This window comes from Phyllobates terribilis, unplaced genomic scaffold (genome assembly GCF_046119375.1).
Source record: "Phyllobates terribilis strain yellow unplaced genomic scaffold, ASM4611937v1 Scaffold_5__5_contigs__length_657084704, whole genome shotgun sequence".
Taxonomy (NCBI): domain Eukaryota; kingdom Metazoa; phylum Chordata; class Amphibia; order Anura; family Dendrobatidae; genus Phyllobates; species Phyllobates terribilis.
Window position 1 is genome coordinate 343,553,443 of NW_027362765.1, and position 20,175 is coordinate 343,573,617.

The 20,175-nt window shown below is 53.5% G+C and overlaps 1 protein-coding gene across 2 annotated transcripts in view; it reads left to right on the top strand.

Moving 5' to 3' along the window:
- The window catches only part of FAM204A (family with sequence similarity 204 member A), a 70,680-nt gene extending 51,525 nt beyond the window's left edge, over nucleotides 1-19,155 (top strand). The window contains exons 6-8 of one of the 2 annotated variants that reach the window (XR_012321850.1): nucleotides 17,262-17,371; nucleotides 17,542-18,601; nucleotides 18,730-19,155. Coding sequence is in view for 1 of the 2 variants with exons in the window: in XM_073681264.1 (XP_073537365.1) it covers nucleotides 17,262-17,371; nucleotides 17,542-17,593 (162 nt within the window). In the remaining variant the exon portion in view is untranslated. Of the gene's footprint in view, nucleotides 1-17,261; nucleotides 17,372-17,541 lie in introns of both variants that reach the window. The other variant, XM_073681264.1, reaches the window with a different exon arrangement.
- Nucleotides 19,156-20,175: the final 1,020 nt, after the last annotated feature.

Genomic DNA, 20,175 nt, shown 5'->3' on the forward strand with positions numbered 1-20,175 from the left:
TCAGCGCTCCTCCTATGGCTCCTCTCGTGGCGGTGCACCTCGCTCCTCCTCTGGCTCCTCTCGTGGCGGTGCACCTCGCTCCTCCTCAGCGCTCCTCCTATGGCTCCTCTCGTGGCGGTGCGCCGCGCTGCTCCTCAGGTCCTGGATCTTGCGGCTCCCCCGCCCCGTGCCCCGGTTTTCCGCAGCTTGTACCTCGTCCGGTGTGCGGGAGATTCAGGATTCAGCGTGACCGAAATTGAAAAGTGTATAAACGTGAATAATGCGCCATTACGGTGGAGACGAGGGGTAATTTGTGGGGAGTTTTTTGCTAATTTTCCCTCAGCCCCAGAGTGGGGGGCTGTCACCCGTTCTGTGCAGCGGGCTGTCAGTGCCAATGATCCGTGAAATAGTCTGCCGCTGGCTTTGTTCTGATAAGAATGAGCAAATCTCACAAAGCCGAGCTCCCGGAATCTCATTTTCATACGTGCATGCCGCCTGAAAGAAATAAGCTGTTTGCTGACTTGATTAATCAGACAATTGGGCTTTTTTCACTTCTTTGTCGCTTTGATCTTTGCGGTCTCCACGGTAACGCCGCTTCTGACACTAATGTTCAGCTCCAGCTAAGACAATCGCAAATTGTCGCCATTCTAAATATTGTCCTAAGGACGCGGCAGGTGAAGCGGGGACGACCGTAGTGGCTGCTCACTACCTGGTGCGCGGGTGATGCTCGTGGTGCGAACGCCGTCCTTGCTCTCTATTTTGGTTGCTTTGTAAACATTGTGCTGCGCTCTTCTGTCCGTGTGTCCTCCGGGGCGGGGGAGGGGGGCGATACTTTACAAGGCACAGTTATTGTGTCCATCGGAGGAGATGATTTACACACTTCAAACCTGTAAAATTGAAAGGAATTTAAAGAAGGAGAGAAGGCGAAATCCGTCTTGCGCGTGTATTGGCTGGAGGTGACGCCGCGGCTCCACAAATCTTCTAAGTGGCTGTAAAGATGATCGCCTCGAGGGAGCAGCCAGGCCGGCTCTGAAACCAGCTAAAGCCCTTATCTGCTATCCAAGCAAAGTACCATTAATCTTCCTGAAAGACCTTTTATGGCTTTTAATATCGCCCAAATTAGAACATTTTACACCCCGGCTTCCTGAAATGTACTGATAAAAAGCCTTTACGGCTTAGTCTTCTTCTCTGCAGCCTCCGACCAATTTCCACTTCCCCGCGATAATGTTTAGACACCTTAATTAAAATGCAGCAAAATGCGGGACGTTCCGTGTGAAAAGTGCGGCGGATTTTCTACAAAAGCCAGGGCTTGTATTATGTCTCTGTATAAGCGCAGATAGACATGATGGGTGCAAGGTAATGTGAGCGCACATAGACGTGGCGGGGGTAAGGTAATGTGAGCGCAGATAGACATGGCGGGGCAAGGTAATGTGAGCGCAGATAGACATGGCGGGGCGAGGTAATGTGAGCGCAGATAGACATGATGGGTGCAAGGTAATGTGAGCGCAGATAGACATGGCGGGGGTAAGGTAATGTGAGCGCAGATAGACATGGCGGGGCAAGGTAATGTGAGCGCAGATAGACATGGCGGGGGTAAGGTAATGTGAGCGCAGATAGACATGATGGGTGCAAGGTAATGTGAGCGCAGATAGACATGGCGGGGGCAAGGTAATGTGAGCGCAGATAGACATGATGGGTGCAAGGTAATGTGAGCGCAGATAGACATGGCGGGGGTAAGGTAATGTGAGCGCAGATAGACATGATGGGTGCAAGGTAATGTGAGCGCAGATAGACATGGCGGGGGCAAGGTAATGTGAGCGCAGATAGACATGGCGGGGGCGAGGTAATGTGAGCGCAGATAGACATGATGGGTGCAAGGTAATGTGAGCGCAGATAGACATGGCGGGGGTAAGGTAATGTGAGCGCAGATAGACATGGCGGGGGTAAGGTAATGTGAGCGCAGATAGACATGATGGGTGCAAGGTAATGTGAGCGCAGATAGACATGGCGGGGGCAAGGTAATGTGAGCGCAGATAGACATGATGGGTGCAAGGTAATGTGAGCGCAGATAGACATGATGGGTGCAAGGTAATGTGAGCGCAGATAGACATGGCGTGGGTAAGGTAATGTGAGCGCAGATAGACATGATGGGTGCAAGGTAATGTGAGCGCAGATAGACATGGCGGGGGCGAAGTAATGTGAGCACAGATAGACATGATGGGTGCAAGGTAATGTGAGCGCAGATAGACATGATGGGTGCAAGGTAATGTGAGCGCAGATAGACATGGCGGGGGCGAGGTAATGTGAGCGCAGATAGACATGATGGGTGCGAGGTAATGTGAGCGCAGATAGACATGATGGGTGCAAGGTAATGTGAGCGCAGATAGACATGATGGGTGCAAGGTAATGTGAGCGCAGATAGACATGATGGGTGCAAGGTAATGTGAGCGCAGATAGACATGGCGGGGGCGAGGTAATGTGAGCGCAGATAGACATGGCGGGGGCGAGGTAATGTGAGCGCAGATAGACATGATGGGTGCAAGGTAATGTGAGCGCAGATAGACATGATGGGTGCAAGGTAATGTGAGCGCAGATAGACATGGCGGGGGCGAGGTAATGTGAGCGCAGATAGACATGGCGGGGGCGAGGTAATGTGAGCGCAGATAGACATGATGGGTGCAAGGTAATGTGAGCGCAGATAGACATGGCGGGGGCGAGGTAATGTGAGCGCAGATAGACATGATGGGTGCAAGGTAATGTGAGCGCAGATAGACATGGCGGGGGCAAGGTAATGTGAGCGCAGATAGACATGATGGGTGCAAGGTAATGTGAGCGCAGATAGACATGATGGGTGCAAGGTAATGTGAGCGCAGATAGACATGGCGGGGGCGAGGTAATGTGAGCGCAGATAGACATGATGGGTGCAAGGTAATGTGAGCGCAGATAGACATGATGGGTACAAGGTAATGTGAGCGCAGATAGACATGGCGGGGGCGAGGTAATGTGAGCGCAGATAGACATGATGGGTGCGAGGTAATGTGAGCGCAGATAGACATGATGGGTGCGAGGTAATGTGAGCGCAGATAGACATGATGGGTGCAAGGTAATGTGAGCGCAGATAGACATGGCGGGGGCGAGGTAATGTGAGCGCAGATAGACATGGCGGGGGCAAGGTAATGTGAGCGCAGATAGATATCATGGGTGCAAGGTAATGTGAGCGCAGATAGACATGGCGGGGGCAAGGTAATGTGAGCGCAGATAGACATGGCGGGGGCGAGGTAATGTAAGCGCAGATAGACATGGCGTGGCAAGGTAATGTGAGCGCAGATAGACATGGCGGGGGCAAGGTAATGTGAGCGCAGATAGACATGATGGGTGCAAGGTAATGTGAGCGCAGATAGACATGGCGGGGGCAAGGTAATGTGAGCGCAGATAGACATGGCGGGGGCGAGGTAATGTGAGCGCAGATAGACATGATGGGTGCAAGGTAATGTGAGCGCAGATAGACATGATGGGTGCAAGGTAATGTGAGCGCAGATAGACATGGCGGGGGCGAGGTAATGTGAGCGCAGATAGACATGGCGGGGGCGAGGTAATGTGAGCGCAGATAGACATGATGGGTGCAAGGTAATGTGAGCGCAGATAGACATGATGGGTACAAGGTAATGTGAGCGCAGATAGACATGGCGGGGGCGAGGTAATGTGAGCGCAGATAGACATGATGGGTGCAAGGTAATGTGAGCGCAGATAGACATGGCGGGGGCGAGGTAATGTGAGCGCAGATAGACATGGCGGGGGCGAGGTAATGTGAGCGCAGATAGACATGATGGGTGCAAGGTAATGTGAGCGCAGATAGACATGGCGGGGTCAAGGTAATGTGAGCGCAGATAGACATGGCGGGGGCGAGGTAATGTGAGCACAGATAGACATGATGGGTGCGAGGTAATGTGAGCTCAGATAGACATGATGGGTGCAAGGTAATGTGAGCGCAGATAGACATGGCGGGGGTAAGGTAATGTGAGCGCAGATAGACATGATGGGTGCAAGGTAATGTGTGCGCAGATAGACATGATGGGTGCAAGGTAATGTGAGCGCAGATAGACATGGCGGGGGCGAGGTAATGTGAGCGCAGATAGACATGGCGGGGGCAAGGTAATGTGAGCGCAGATAGATATCATGGGTGCAAGGTAATGTGAGCGCAGATAGACATGGCGGGGTCAAGGTAATGTGAGCGCAGATAGACATGGCGGGGGCGAGGTAATGTGAGCGCAGATAGACATGATGGGTGCAAGGTAATGTGAGCACAGATAGACATGGCGGGGGCAAGGTAATGTGAGCACAGATAGACATGGCGGGGGCGAGGTAATGTGAGCACAGATAGACATGATGGGTGCAAGGTAATGTGAGCGCAGATAGACATGATGGGTGCAAGGTAATGTGTGCGCAGATAGACATGATGGGTGCAAGGTAATGTGAGCGCAGATAGACATGGCGGGGGCGAGGTAATGTGAGCGCAGATAGACATGATGGGTGCAAGGTAATGTGAGCGCAGATAGACATGATGGGTGCAAGGTAATGTGAGCGCAGATAGACATGGCGGGGGCGAGGTAATGTGAGCGCAGATAGACATAATGGGTGCAAGGTAATGTGAGCGCAGATAGACATGGCGGGGTCAAGGTAATGTGAGCGCAGATAGACATGGCGGGGGCGAGGTAATGTGAGCACAGATAGACATGATGGGTGCAAGGTAATGTGAGCTCAGATAGACATGATGGGTGCAAGGTAATGTGAGCGCAGATAGACATGGCGGGGGTAAGGTAATGTGAGCGCAGATAGACATGATGGGTGCAAGGTAATGTGTGCGCAGATAGACATGATGGGTGCAAGGTAATGTGAGCGCAGATAGACATGTCGGGGGCGAGGTAATGTGAGCGCAGATAGACATGGCGGGGGCGAGGTAATGTGAGCGCAGATAGATATCATGGGTGCAAGGTAATGTGAGCGCAGATAGACATGGCGGGGGCAAGGTAATGTGAGCGCAGATAGACATGATGGGTGCAAGGTAATGTGAGCGCAGATAGACATGGCGGGGGCGAGGTAATGTGAGCGCAGATAGACATGATGGGTGCAAGGTAATGTGAGCGCAGATAGACATGATGGGTGCAAGGTAATGTGAGCGCAGATAGACATGGCGGGGGCGAGGTAATGTGAGCGCAGATAGACATGATGGGTGCAAGGTAATGTGAGCGCAGATAGACATGGCGGGGTCAAGGTAATGTGAGCGCAGATAGACATGGCGGGGGCGAGGTAATGTGAGCACAGATAGACATGATGGGTGCAAGGTAATGTGAGCGCAGATAGACATGATGGGTGCAAGGTAATGTGAGCGCAGATAGACATGGCGGGGGCGAGGTAATGTGAGCGCAGATAGACATGATGGGTGCAAGGTAATGTGAGCGCAGATAGACATGGCGGGGTCAAGGTAATGTGAGCGCAGATAGACATGGCGGGGGCGAGGTAATGTGAGCACAGATAGACATGATGGGTGCAAGGTAATGTGAGCTCAGATAGACATGATGGGTGCAAGGTAATGTGAGCGCAGATAGACATGGCGGGGGTAAGGTAATGTGAGCGCAGATAGACATGATGGGTGCAAGGTAATGTGTGCGCAGATAGACATGATGGGTGCAAGGTAATGTGAGCGCAGATAGACATGGCGGGGGCGAGGTAATGTGAGCGCAGATAGACATGGCGGGGGCAAGGTAATGTGAGCGCAGATAGATATCATGGGTGCAAGGTAATGTGAGCGCAGATAGACATGGCGGGGGCAAGGTAATGTGAGCGCAGATAGACATGGCGGGGGCAAGGTAATGTAAGCGCAGATAGACATGGCGGGGGCAAGGTAATGTGATCGCAGATAGACATGGCGGGGGCAAGGTAATGTGAGCGCAGATAGACATGATGGGTGCAAGGTAATGTGAGCGTAGGGCGGGGGCGAGGTAATGTGAGCTCAGATAGACGTGGAGGGGGCGAGGTAATGTGAGCGCAGATAGACGTGGAGGGGGCGAGGTAATGTGAGCACAGATAGACATGATGGGTGCAAGGTAATGTGAGCGCAGATAGACATGATGGGTGCAAGGTAATGTGAGCGCAGATAGACATGGCGGGGGTAAGGTAATGTGAGCGCAGATAGACATGGCGGGGGCGAGGTAATGTGAGCGCAGATAGACATGATGGGTGCAAGGTAATGTGAGCGCAGATAGACATGATGGGTGCAAGGTAATGTGAGCGCAGATAGACATGGCGGGGGCGAGGTAATGTGAGCGCAGATAGACATGGCGGGGGCGAGGTAATGTGAGCGCAGATAGATATCATGGGTGCAAGGTAATGTGAGCGCAGATAGATATCATGGGTGCAAGGTAATGTGAGCGCAGATAGATATCATGGGTGCAAGGTAATGTGAGCGCAGATAGACATGGCGGGGGCAAGGTAATGTGAGCGCAGATAGACATGGCGGGGGCAAGGTAATGTAAGCGCAGATAGACATGGCGTGGCAAGGTAATGTGAGCGCAGATAGACATGGCGGGGGCAAGGTAATGTGAGCGCAGATAGACATGGCGGGGGCGAGGTAATGTGAGCGCAGATAGACATGATGGGTGCAAGGTAATGTGAGCGTAGGGCGGGGGCGAGGTAATGTGAGCTCAGATAGACGTGGAGGGGGCGAGGTAATGTGAGCGCAGATAGACGTGGAGGGGGCGAGGTAATGTGAGCACAGATAGACATGATGGGTGCAAGGTAATGTGAGCGCAGATAGACATGGCGGGGGCGAGGTAATGTGAGCGCAGATAGACATGATGGGTGCAAGGTAATGTGAGCGCAGATAGACATGGCGGGGTCAAAGTAATGTGAGCGCAGATAGACATGGCGGGGGCGAGGTAATGTGAGCGCAGATAGACATGATGGGTGCAAGGTAATGTGAGCGCAGATAGACATGATGGGTGCAAGGTAATGTGAGCGCAGATAGACATGGCGGGGGCGAGGTAATGTGAGCGCAGATAGACATGATGGGTGCAAGGTAATGTGAGCGCAGATAGACATGGCGGGGTCAAAGTAATGTGAGCGCAGATAGACATGGCGGGGGCGAGGTAATGTGAGCACAGATAGACATGATGGGTGCAAGGTAATGTGAGCGCAGATAGACATGATGGGTGCAAGGTAATGTGAGCGCAGATAGACATGGCGGGGGTAAGGTAATGTGAGCGCAGATAGACATGGCGGGGGCGAGGTAATGTGAGCGCAGATAGATATCATGGGTGCAAGGTAATGTGAGCGCAGATAGATATCATGGGTGCAAGGTAATGTGAGCGCAGATAGACATGGCGGGGGCAAGGTAATGTGAGCGCAGATAGACATGGCGGGGGCAAGGTAATGTAAGCGCAGATAGACATGGCGTGGCAAGGTAATGTGAGCGCAGATAGACATGGCGGGGGCAAGGTAATGTGATCGCAGATAGACATGGCGGGGGCGAGGTAATGTGAGCGCAGATAGACATGATGGGTGCAAGGTAATGTGAGCGTAGGGCGGGGGCGAGGTAATGTGAGCTCAGATAGACGTGGAGGGGGCGAGGTAATGTGAGCGCAGATAGACGTGGAGGGGGCGAGGTAATGTGAGCGCAGATAGACATGGCGGGGGCGAGGTAATGTGAGCGCAGATAGACATGGCGGGGGCGAGATAATGTGAGCGTAGATAGACATGGCGGGGGCAAGGTAATGTGAGCGCAGATAGACATGATGGGTACAAGGTAATGTGAGCGCAGATAGACATGGCGAGGGCAAAGTAATGTGAGCGCGGATAGACATGATGGGTGCAAGGTAATGTGAGCGCAGATAGACATGATGGGTGCAAGGTAATGTGAGCGCAGATAGACATGGCGGGGGTAAGGTAATGTGAGCACAGATAGACATGGCGGGGGCAAGGTAATGTGAGCGCAGATAGACATGGCGGGGGCAAGGTAATGTGAGCGCAGATAGACATGGCGGGGGCAAGGTAATGTGAGCGCAGATAGACATGATGGGTGCAAGGTAATGTGAGCACAGATAGACATGGCGGGGGCAAGGTAATGTGAGTGCAGATAGACATGGCGGAGGCAAGGTAATGTGAGCGCAGATAGACATGGCGGGGGCAAGGTAATGTGAGCGCAGATAGACATGATGGGTGCAAGGTAATGTGAGCGCAGATAGACATGGCGGGGCGAGGTAATGTGAGTGCAGATAGACGTGGCGGGGGCAAGGTAATGTGAGTGCAGATAGACATGGCGTGGGCAAGGTAATGTGAGTGCAGATAGACGTGGCGGGGGCAAGGTAATGTGAGTGCAGATAGACATGGCGGGGGCAAGGTAATGTGAGTGCAGATAGACGTGACGGGGGTAAGGTTATGTGAGCGCAGATAGACATGGCGGGGCAAGGTAATGTGAGCGCAGATAGACATGATGGGTGCAAGGTAATGTGAGCGCAGATAGACATGATGGGTGCAAGGTAATGTGAGCGCAGATAGACATGGCGGGGCAAGGTAATGTGAGCGCAGATAGACATGGCGGGGGTAAGGTAATGTGAGCGCAGATAGACATGATGGGTGCAAGGTAATGTGAGCGCAGATAGACATGGCGGGGCAAGGTAATGTGAGCGCAGATAGACATGGCGGGGCAAGGTAATGTGAGCACAGATACACGTGGCGGGGGTAAGGTAATGTGAGCGCAGATAGACGTGGCGGGGGTAAGGTAATGTGAGCGCAGATAGACATGGCGGGGGCAAGGTAATGTGAGCGCAGATAGACATGGCGGGGCAAGGTAATGTGAGCGCAGATAGACATGGCGGGGGAAAGGTAATGTGAGCGCAGATAGACATGATGGGGGCAAGGTAATGTGAGCGCAGATAGACATGGCGGGGCAAGGTAATGTCAGCGCAGATAGACATATCGGGGGCGAGGTAATGTGAGCGCAGATAGACATGGCGGGGCAAGGTAATGTGAGCGCAGATAGACATGATGGGTGCAAGGTAATGTGAGCGCAGATAGACATGATGGGTGCAAGGTAATGTGAGCGCAGATAGACATGATGGGTGCAAGGTAATGTGAGCGCAGATAGACATGGCGGGGCAAGGTAATGTGAGCGCAGATAGACATGGCTGGGGCGAGGTAATGTGAGCGCAGAGAGACATGATGGGTGCAAGGTAATGTGAGCGCAGATAGACATGATGGGTGCAAGGTAATGTGAGCGCAGATAGACATGGCGGGGGCGAGGTAATGTGAGTGCAGATAGACATGGCGGGGGCGAGGTAATGTGAGCGCAGATAGACATGGCGGGGCAAGGTAATGTGAGCCCAGATAGACATGATGGGTGCAAGGTAATTTGAGCGCAGATAGACATGATGGGTGCAAGGTAATGTGAGCGCAGATAGACATGGCGGGGGCGAGGTAATGTGAGCGCAGATAGACATGGCGGGGGCAAGGTAATGTGAGCGCAGATAGACATGATGGGTGCAAGGTAATGTGAGCGCAGATAGACATGGCGGGGGTAAGGTAATGTGAGCGCAGATAGACATGATGGGTGCAAGGTAATGTGAGCGCAGATAGACATGGCGGGGGCGAGGTAATGTGAGCACAGATAGACATGATGGGTGCAAGGTAATGTGAGCGCAGATAGACATGATGGGTGCAAGGTAATGTGAGCGCAGATAGACATGGCGGAGGCGAGGTAATGTGAGCGCAGATAGACATGGCGGGGCAAGGTAATGTGTGCGCAGATAGACATGATGGGTGCAAGGTAATGTGAGCGCAGATAGACATGATGGGTGCAAGGTAATGTGAGCGCAGATAGACATGATGGGTGCAAGGTAATGTGAGCGCAGATAGACATGGCGGGGGCGAGGTAATGTGAGCACAGATAGACATGGCGGGGGCGAGGTAATGTGAGCACAGATAGACATGATGGGTGCAAGGTAATGTGAGCGCAGATAGACATGGCGGGGGCGAGGTAATGTGAGCACAGATAGACATGATGGGTGCAAGGTAATGTGAGCGCAGATAGACATGGCGGGGGCGAGGTAATGTGTGCGCAGATAGACATGATGGGTGCAAGGTAATGTGAGCGCAGATAGACATGGCAGGGCGAGGTAATGTGAGCGCAGATAGACATGGCGGGGCGAGGTAATGTGAGCGCAGATAGACATGGCGGGGGCGAGGTAATGTGAGCGCAGATAGACATGACGGGGCAAGGTAATGTGAGCGCAGATAGACGTGGAGGGGGCGAGGTAATGTGAGCGCAGATAGACATGGCGGGGGCGAGATAATGTGAGCGCAGATAGACATGGCGGGGGTGAGGTAATGTGAGCGCAGATAGAAATGGCGGGGGCAAGGTAATGTGAGCGCAGATAGACATGATGGGTGCAAGGTAATGTGAGCACAGATAGACATGGCGGGGGCAAAGTAATGTGAGCGCAGATAGACATGATGGGTGCAAGGTAATGTGAGCGCAGATAGACATGATGGGTGCAAGGTAATGTGAGCGCAGATAGACATGGCGGAGGCGAGGTAATGTGATCGCAGATAGACATGATGGGTTCAAGGTAATGTGAGCGTAGGACGGGGGCGAGGTAATGTGAGCGCAGATAGACATGATGGGTGCAAGGTAATGTGAGCGCAGATAGACATGATGGGTGCAAGGTAATGTGAGCGCAGATAGACATGGCGGGGGCAAGGTAATGTGAGCACAGATAGACATGGCGGATGCGAGGTAATGTGATCGCAGATAGACATGATGGGTGCAAGGTAATGTGAGCGCAGATAGACATGGCGGAGGCGAGGTAATGTGATCGCAGATAGACATGATGGGTTCAAGGTAATGTGAGCGTAGGACGGGGGCGAGGTAATGTGAGCGCAGATAGACATGATGGGTGCAAGGTAATGTGAGCGCAGATAGACATGATGGGTGCAAGGTAATGTGAGCGCAGATAGACATGGCGGGGGCAAGGTAATGTGAGCACAGATAGACATGGCGGGGGCGAGGTAATGTGAGCACAGATAGACATGGCGGGGCAAGGTAATGTGAGCGCAGATAGACATGGCGGGGGCGAGGTAATGTGAGTGCAGATAGACATGGCGGAGGCGAGGTAATGTGAGCGCAGATAGACATGGCGGAGGCGAGGTAATGTGAGCGCAGATAGACATGGCGGGGCAAGATAATGTGTGCGCAGATAGACATGATGGGTGCAAGGTAATGTGAGCGCAGATAGACATGATGGGTGCAAGGTAATGTGAGCGCAGATAGACATGGCGGGGGCGAGGTAATGTGAGCGCAGATAGACATGATGGGTGCAAGGTAATGTGAGCGCAGATAGACATGATGGGTGCAAGGTAATGTGAGCGCAGATAGACATGGCGGGGGCGAGGTAATGTGAGCGCAGATAGACATGGCGGGGGCGAGGTAATGTGTGCGCAGATAGACATGATGGGTGCAAGGTAATGTGAGCGCAGATAGACATGGCAGGGCGAGGTAATGTGAGCGCAGATAGACATGGGGCGAGGTAATGTGAGCGCAGATAGACATGGCGGGGGCGAGGTAATGTGAGCGCAGATAGACATGACGGGGCAAGGTAATGTGAGCGCAGATAGACGTGGAAGGGGCGAGGTAATGTGAGCGCAGATAGACATGGCGGGGGCGAGATAATGTGAGCGCAGATAGACATGGCGGGGGTGAGGTAATGTGAGCGCAGATAGACATGGCGGGGGCAAGGTAATGTGAGCGCAGATAGACATGGCGGGGGCAAGGTAATGTGAGCGCAGATAGACATGATGGGTGCAAGGTAATGTGAGCACAGATAGACATGGCGGGGGCAAAGTAATGTGAGCGCAGATAGACATGATGGGTGCAAGGTAATGTGAGCGCAGATAGACATGATGGGTGCAAGGTAATGTGAGCGCAGATAGACATGGCGGAGGCGAGGTAATGTGATCGCAGATAGACATGATGGGTTCAAGGTAATGTGAGCGTAGGACGGGGGCGAGGTAATGTGAGCGCAGATAGACGTGGAGGGGGCAAGGTAATGTGAGCGCAGATAGACATGGCGGGGGCGAGGTAATGTGAGCGCAGATAGACATGGCAGGGCGAGGTAATGTGAGCACAGATAGACATGGCGGGGGCAAGGTAATGTGAGCGCAGTTAGACATGATGGGTGCAAGGTAATGTGAGCGCAGATAGACATGATGGGTGCAAGGTAATGTGAGCGCAGATAGACATGGCGGGGGCGAGGTAATGTGAGCGCAGATAGACATGATGGGTGCAAGGTAATGTGAGCGCAGATAGACATGATGGGTGCAAGGTAATGTGAGCGCAGATAGACATGGCGGGGGCGAGGTAATGTGAGCGCAGATAGACATGGCGGGGGCGAGGTAATGTGTGCGCAGATAGACATGATGGGTGCAAGGTAATGTGAGCGCAGATAGACATGGCAGGGCGAGGTAATGTGAGCGCAGATAGACATGGCGGGGCGAGGTAATGTGAGCGCAGATAGACATGGCGGGGGCGAGGTAATGTGAGCGCAGATAGACATGACGGGGCAAGGTAATGTGAGCGCAGATAGACGTGGAGGGGGCGAGGTAATGTGAGCGCAGATAGACATGGCGGGGGCGAGATAATGTGAGCGCAGATAGACATGGCGGGGGTGAGGTAATGTGAGCGCAGATAGACATGGCGGGGGCAAGGTAATGTGAGCGCAGATAGACATGGCGGGGGCAAGGTAATGTGAGCGCAGATAGACATGATGGGTGCAAGGTAATGTGAGCACAGATAGACATGGCGGGGGCAAAGTAATGTGAGCGCAGATAGACATGATGGGTGCAAGGTAATGTGAGCGCAGATAGACATGATGGGTGCAAGGTAATGTGAGCGCAGATAGACATGGCGGAGGCGAGGTAATGTGATCGCAGATAGACATGATGGGTTCAAGGTAATGTGAGCATAGGACGGGGGCGAGGTAATGTGAGCGCAGATAGACGTGGAGGGGGCAAGGTAATGTGAGCGCAGATAGACATGGCGGGGGCGAGGTAATGTGAGCGCAGATAGACATGGCAGGGCGAGGTAATGTGAGCACAGATAGACATGGCGGGGGCAAGGTAATGTGAGCGCAGATAGACATGATGGGTGCAAGGTAATGTGAGCGCAGATAGACATGATGGGTGCAAGGTAATGTGAGCACAGATAGACATGGCGGGGGTAAGGTAATGTGAGCGCAGATAGACATGATGGGTGCAAGGTAATGTGAGCACAGATAGACATGGCGGGGGCAAGGTAATGTGAGCACAGATAGACATGGCGGGGGTAAGGTAATGTGAGCGCAGATAGACATGATGGGTGCAAGGTAATGTGAGCACAGATAGACATGGCGGGGGCAAGGTAATGTGAGCGCAGATAGACATGGCGGGGGCGAGGTAATGTGAGCACAGATAGACATGATGGGTGCAAGGTAATGTGAGCGCAGATAGACATGATGGGTGCAAGGTAATGTGAGCGCAGATAGACATGGCGGGGGTAAGGTAATGTGAGCGCAGATAGACATGGCGGGGCGAGGTAATGTGAGCGCAGATAGACATGATGGGTGCAAGGTAATGTGAGCGCAGATAGACATGATGGGTGCAAGGTAATGTGAGCGCAGATAGACATGATGGGTGCAAGGTAATGTGAGCGCAGATAGACATGGCGGGGGCGAGGTAATGTGAGTGCAGATAGACATGGCTGGGGCGAGGTAATGTGAGCGCAGATAGACATGGCGGGGGCAAGGTAATGTGAGCGCAGATAGACATGGCGGGGGCGAGGTAATGTGAGTGCAGATAGACATGGCGGAGGCGAGGTAATGTGAGCGCAGATAGACATGGCGGAGGCGAGGTAATGTGAGCGCAGATAGACATGGCGGGGCAAGATAATGTGTGCGCAGATAGACATGATGGGTGCAAGGTAATGTGAGCGCAGATAGACATGATGGGTGCAAGGTAATGTGAGCGCAGATAGACATGGCGGGTGCAAGGTAATGTGAGCGCAGATAGACATGGTGGGGGCGAGGTAATGTGAGCGCAGATAGACATGATGGGTGCAAGGTAATGTGAGCGCAGATAGACATGATGGGTGCAAGGTAATGTGAGCGCAGATAGACATGGCGGGGGCGAGGTAATGTGAGCGCAGATAGACATGATGGGTGCAAGGTAATGTGAGCGCAGATAGACATGGCGGGGGCGAGGTAATGTGAGCGCAGATAGACATGACGGGGCAAGGTAATGTGAGCGCAGATAGACATGATGGGTGCAAGGTAATGTGAGCGCAGATAGACATGGCGGGGGTAAGGTAATGTGAGCGTAGGGCGGGGGCGAGGTAATGTGAGCTCAGATAGAGGTGGAGGGGGCGAGGTAATGTGAGCGCAGATAGACGTGGAGGGGGCGAGGTAATGTGAGCGCAGATAGACATGGCGGGGGCGAGGTAATGTGAGCGCAGATAGACATGGCGGGGGTGAGGTAATGTGAGCGCAGATAGACATGGCCGGGGCAAGGTAATGTGAGCGCAGATAGACATGGCGGGGCGAGGTAATGTGAGCGCAGATAGTCATGATGGGTGCAAGGTAATGTGAGCACAGATAGACATGGCGGGGGCAAAGTAATGTGAGCGCAGATAGACATGATGGGTGCAAGGTAATGTGAGCGCAGATAGACATGGCGGGGCAAGGTAATGTGAGCGCAGATAGACATGATGGGTGCAAGGTAATGTGAGCGCAGATAGACATGGCGGGGGTAAGGTAATGTGAGCACAGATAGACATGGCGGGGGCGAGGTAATGTGAGCGCAGATAGACATGGCGGGGGCAAGGTAATGTGAGCGCAGATAGACATGATGGGTGCAAGGTAATGTGAGCACAGATAGACATGGCGGGGGCAAAGTAATGTGAGCACAGATAGACATGATGGGTGCAAGGTAATGTGAGCGCAGATAGACATGATGGGTGCAAGGTAATGTGAGCGCAGATAGACATGGCGGAGGCGAGGTAATGTGAGCGCAGATAGACATGGCGGGGGCGAGGTAATGTGAGCGCAGATAGACATGATGGGTGCAAGGTAATGTGATCGCAGATAGACATGATGGGTTCAAGGTAATGTGAGCGTAGGACGGGGGCGAGGTAATGTGAGCGCAGATAGACGTGGAGGGGGCAAGGTAATGTGAGCGCAGATAGACATGGCGGGGCAAGGTAATGTGAGCGCAGATAGACATGGCGGGGGCGAGGTAATGTGAGCGCAGATAGACATGGCAGGGCGAGGTAATGTGAGCGCAGATAGACATGGCAGGGCGAGGTAATGTGAGCACAGATAGACATGGCGGGGGCAAGGTAATGTGAGCGCAGATAGACATGATGGGTGCAAGGTAATGTGAGCGCAGATAGACATGGCGGGGGTAAGGTAATGTGAGCGCAGATAGACATGATGGGTGCAAGGTAATGTGAGCACAGATAGACATGGCGGGGGCAAGGTAATGTGAGCGCAGATAGACATGGCGGGGGCGAGGTAATGTGAGCGCAGATAGACATGATGGGTGCAAGGTAATGTGAGCGCAGATAGACATGGCGGGGGTAAGGTAATGTGAGCGCAGATAGACATGGCGGGGGTAAGGTAATGTGAGCGCAGATAGACATGGCGGGGCGAGGTAATGTGAGCGCAGATAGACATGATGGGTGCAAGGTAATGTGAGCGCAGATAGACATGATGGGTGCAAGGTAATGTGAGCGCAGATAGACATGATGGGTGCAAGGTAATGTGAGCGCAGATAGACATGGCGGGGGCGAGGTAATGTGAGCGCAGATAGACATGGCGGGGGCAAGGTAATGTGAGCGCAGATAGACATGGCGGGGGCAAGGTAATGTGAGCGCAGATAGACATGGCGGGGGCGAGGTAATGTAAGCGCAGATAGACATGGCGTGGCAAGGTAATGTGAGCGCAGATAGACATGGCGGGGGCAAGGTAATGTGAGCGCAGATAGACATGGCGGGGGCGAGGTAATGTGAGCTCAGATAGACGTGGAGGGGGCGAGGTAATGTGAGCGCAGATAGACGTGGCGGGGTCGAGGTAATGTGAGCGTAGATAGACATGGCGGGGGCAAGGTAATATGAGTGCAGATAGACATGGCGGGGCAAGGTAATGTGAGCGCAGATAGACATGGCGGGGGCGAGGTAATGTGAGCGCAGATAGACATGGCGGGGGCGAGGTAATGTGAGCGTAGATAGACATGGCGGGGGCAAGGTAATATGAGTGCAGATAGACATGGCGGGGGCAAGGTAATGTGAGTGCAGATAGACATGGCGGGGGCGAGGTAATGTGAGCGCAGATAGACATGGCGGGGGCAAGGTAATGTGAGCGCAGATAGACATGGCGGGGGCAAGGTAATGTGAGCGCAGATAGACATGGCGGGGACAAGGTAATGTGAGCACAGATAGACATGATGGGTGCAAGGTAATGTGAGTGCAGATAGACATGGCGGGGGCAAGGTAATGTGAGCGCAGATAGACATGGCGGGGCGAGGTAATGTGAGCGCAGATAGACATGGCGGGGCGAGGTAATGTGAGCGCAGGGCGGGGGCATCTGGCCATTCGGGGACCGCGGCTCGGCTCTGGTGTACTCCTATCATGCAGGAGCTTCAGGTGACGGGATCTTTCGTTCCTTCTTCAGGAGCTTCCCCCAACAAATCTGAAGATAAAGGGAGGGAATAGATCTCCAAGGAGGCAGTAAGGACTGACTTCTGAGTAAGCTGCACTAGCTGTGATCACATTTCACAGGGTCCCAAGGACTGTGAGGAGCACAGACTTGTAGATGGGATGTGTAGAAGTATTGGCGTCCTGGAGCCCTGACATCTGGAGTGTCTGACTACTCTACGCTAGCTGCATGAATTTACTATACGTCTGACTACTCTACACGCCGTGCTTTTATCTACTCTCCGCCATCCTCCATGCACTTCTTGTCCCCCACGTGGGGTCTCTGACCCCTCTAGTATTGGGGACCTGGAGACTGAACGTCTTGGAGCCTTTAGGGTCTTGTCTGCGATGTCTGATGCTTTAGTGATTTTGCTTTTGCTTCGGCTCTTGACAGTTCTGTGGAGAGATGTCCGGCCGTGATAATGGCGCCCCCGCCTCTCTGACATGGCTCTAATCCGCTAATCCCCATTCACGGAGCCGCGCTCTCATTCTGCGTCTTTCTCTACAGATTGCAGTGAAGATCACAAAGGCGGCTGCTTATCACCAACACATGAAAGCCAAGGAAGAGCCACAATCTTCACAGGACACGGCCACCAAGACCAAACCTCCGGCCTGGGGGTGAGCACATGGCGCTGATGAGCGAGCGCTGCCCGGGGGTGCTACACTCACCTGGGTAGTGGAAAACCCCGGACAGAGTTGTGGCCCCCAGTGACTGCCCCCGTTCTAGGCAGAATCAGTACTTGTTTTTCTTTAATTGCTGATTATTCGTTTTTTTTTTTTTTTTTCAGATTTGAAGCCAAGAAAAGATGGGAAACAAAGAGTAACATGGGCTACATGTGATGACAGCAGTGTCCGAGGCATGGGGTCCGAGGCATGGGGTCCGCGGTGTCTGTGCACACATGTGACGGCAGCAGTGTCTGTGCACATATGTGTCGGCAGCAGTGTCCGAGGCATGGGGTCCGCGGTGTCTGTGCACATATGTGTCGGCAGCAGTGTCCGAGGCATGGGGTCCGCGGTGTCTGTGCACACATGTGACGGCAGCAGTGTCCGAGGCATGGGGTCCGCGGTGTCTGTGCACACGTTACGGCAGCAGTGTCTGTGCACACATGTGACGGCAGCAGGGTCCGAGGCATGGGGTCCGCGGTGTCTGTGCACACATGTGACGGCAGCAGTGTCCGAGGCATGGGGTCCGCGGTGTCTGTGCACACATGTGACGGCAGCAGTGTCCGAGGCATGGGGGCCGCGGTGTCTGTGCACATATGTGACGCTAGCAGGGTCCGAGGCATGGGGTCCACGGTGTCTGTGCACACATGTGACGGCAGCAGTGTCCGAGGCATCGGGTCCGAGGCATGGGGGCCGCAGTGTCTGTGCACACATGTGGGGGCCGCAGTGTCCGGGGCATGGGGGCTGTGGTGTCTGTGCACACATGTGACGGCAGCAGTGTCCGAGGCATGGGGTCCGTGCTGTCTGTGCACACATGTGATGGCAGCAGTGTCCGAGGCATGGGGTCCGTGGTGCCGGGGCTGCGGTGTCTGTGCACACATGTGACGGCAGCAGTGTCCGAGGCATGGGGTCCGTGCTGTCTGTGCACACATGTGATGGCAGCAGTGTCCGAGGCATGGGGTCCGCGGTGCCGGGGCTGCGGTGTCTGTGCACACATGTGACGGCAGCAGTGTCCGAGGCATGGGGTCCGTGCTGTCTGTGCACACATGTGATGGCAGCAGTGTCCGAGGCATGGGGTCCGTGCTGTCTGTGCACACATGTGATGGCAGCAGTGTCCGAGGCATGGGGTCCGTGGTGCCGGGGCTGCGGTGTCTGTGCACACATGTGACGGCAGCAGTGTCCGAGGCATTGGGGCGGCGGTGCCGGGGCTGTGGTGTCTGTGCACACATGTGATGGCAGCAGTGTCCGAGGCATGGGGTCCGAGGCATGGGGGCCGCGGTGTCTGTGCACACGTGACGGCAGCAGTGTCTGAGGCATTGGGGCCACGGTGTCTGTGCACACATGTGGGGGCCGCAGTGTCCGGGGCATGGGGTCCGTGCTGTCTGTGCACACATGTGACGGCAGCAGTGTCTGAGTGCACATGTGACATTGCAGACCACCACACATAGAATCCTAGAATGTTAGAATTGGAGGGGACCTCCTGGGTCATCTGGTCCAACCCCCGGCTCAATGCAGGAGTCACTAATCCATCTCAAACAGATGTCTGTCCAGCCTCTGAAGACGTCCATTGAAGGGGAACTCACCACCTCTCGTGGCCGCCTGTTCCACTCATTGATTTCCTCACTGTCATACAGGGTCTTCTAATATCTAATCTGTGTCTCCTGCCATTCAGTTTCATCCCATTGCTTCTAGTCTTTCCTTGTGCAAATGAGAATAAAGATGATCCTTCTACAATGTGACAGCCCTTGAGATATTTGTAGACAGCTATTAAGTCTCCTCTCAGTCTTCTTTTTTGCAGCTAAACATTCCCAGATCCTGTAACCGTTCCTCGTAGGACATGGTTTGCAGACCAGTCACCATTCTGGTTGCTCTTCTCTGAACTTGCTCCAGTTTGTCGATGTCTTTTTTAAAATGTGCCCAAAACTGTACACAGTATTCCAGATGAGGTCTGACCAAAGAGGAGTAAAGACCGATAATGACTTCACGTGATCTAGACTCTATGCTTCTCCTAATACCTCCCAGAACTGTACACAGTATCCAGATGAGGTCTGACCAAGGAGGAGTAAAGACCGATAATGACTTCACGTGATCTAGACTCTATGCTTCTCGTAATACCTCCCAGAACTGGGCACAGTATCCAGATGAGGTCTGACCAAGGAGGAGTAGAGGGGGATAATTACTTCACGTGATCTAGACTCTATGCTTCTCGTAATACCTCCCAGAACTGGGCACAGTATCCAGATGAGGTCTGACCAAGGAGGAGTAGAGGGGGATAATTACTTCACGTGATCTAGACTCTATGCTTCTCCTAATACCTCCCAGAACTGGACACAGTATCCAGATGAGGTCTGACCAAGGAGGAGTAGAGGGGATAATTACTTCACGTGATCTAGACTGTATGCTTCTCCTAATACCTCCCAGAACTGGACACAGTATCCAGATGAGGTCTGACCAAGGAGGAGTAGAGGGGATAATTACTTCACGTGATCTAGACTGTATGCTTCTGTTAATACCTCCCAGAACTGGGCACAGTATCCAGATGAGGTCTGACCAAGGAGGAGTAGAGGGGATAATTACTTCACGTGATCTAGACTCTATGCTTCTCCTAATACCTCCCAGAACTGGACACAGTATCCAGATGAGGTCTGACCAAGGAGGAGTAGAGGGGATAATTACTTCACGTGATCTAGACTGTATGCTTCTCCTAATACCTCCCAGAACTGGACACAGTATCCAGATGAGGTCTGACCAAGGAGGAG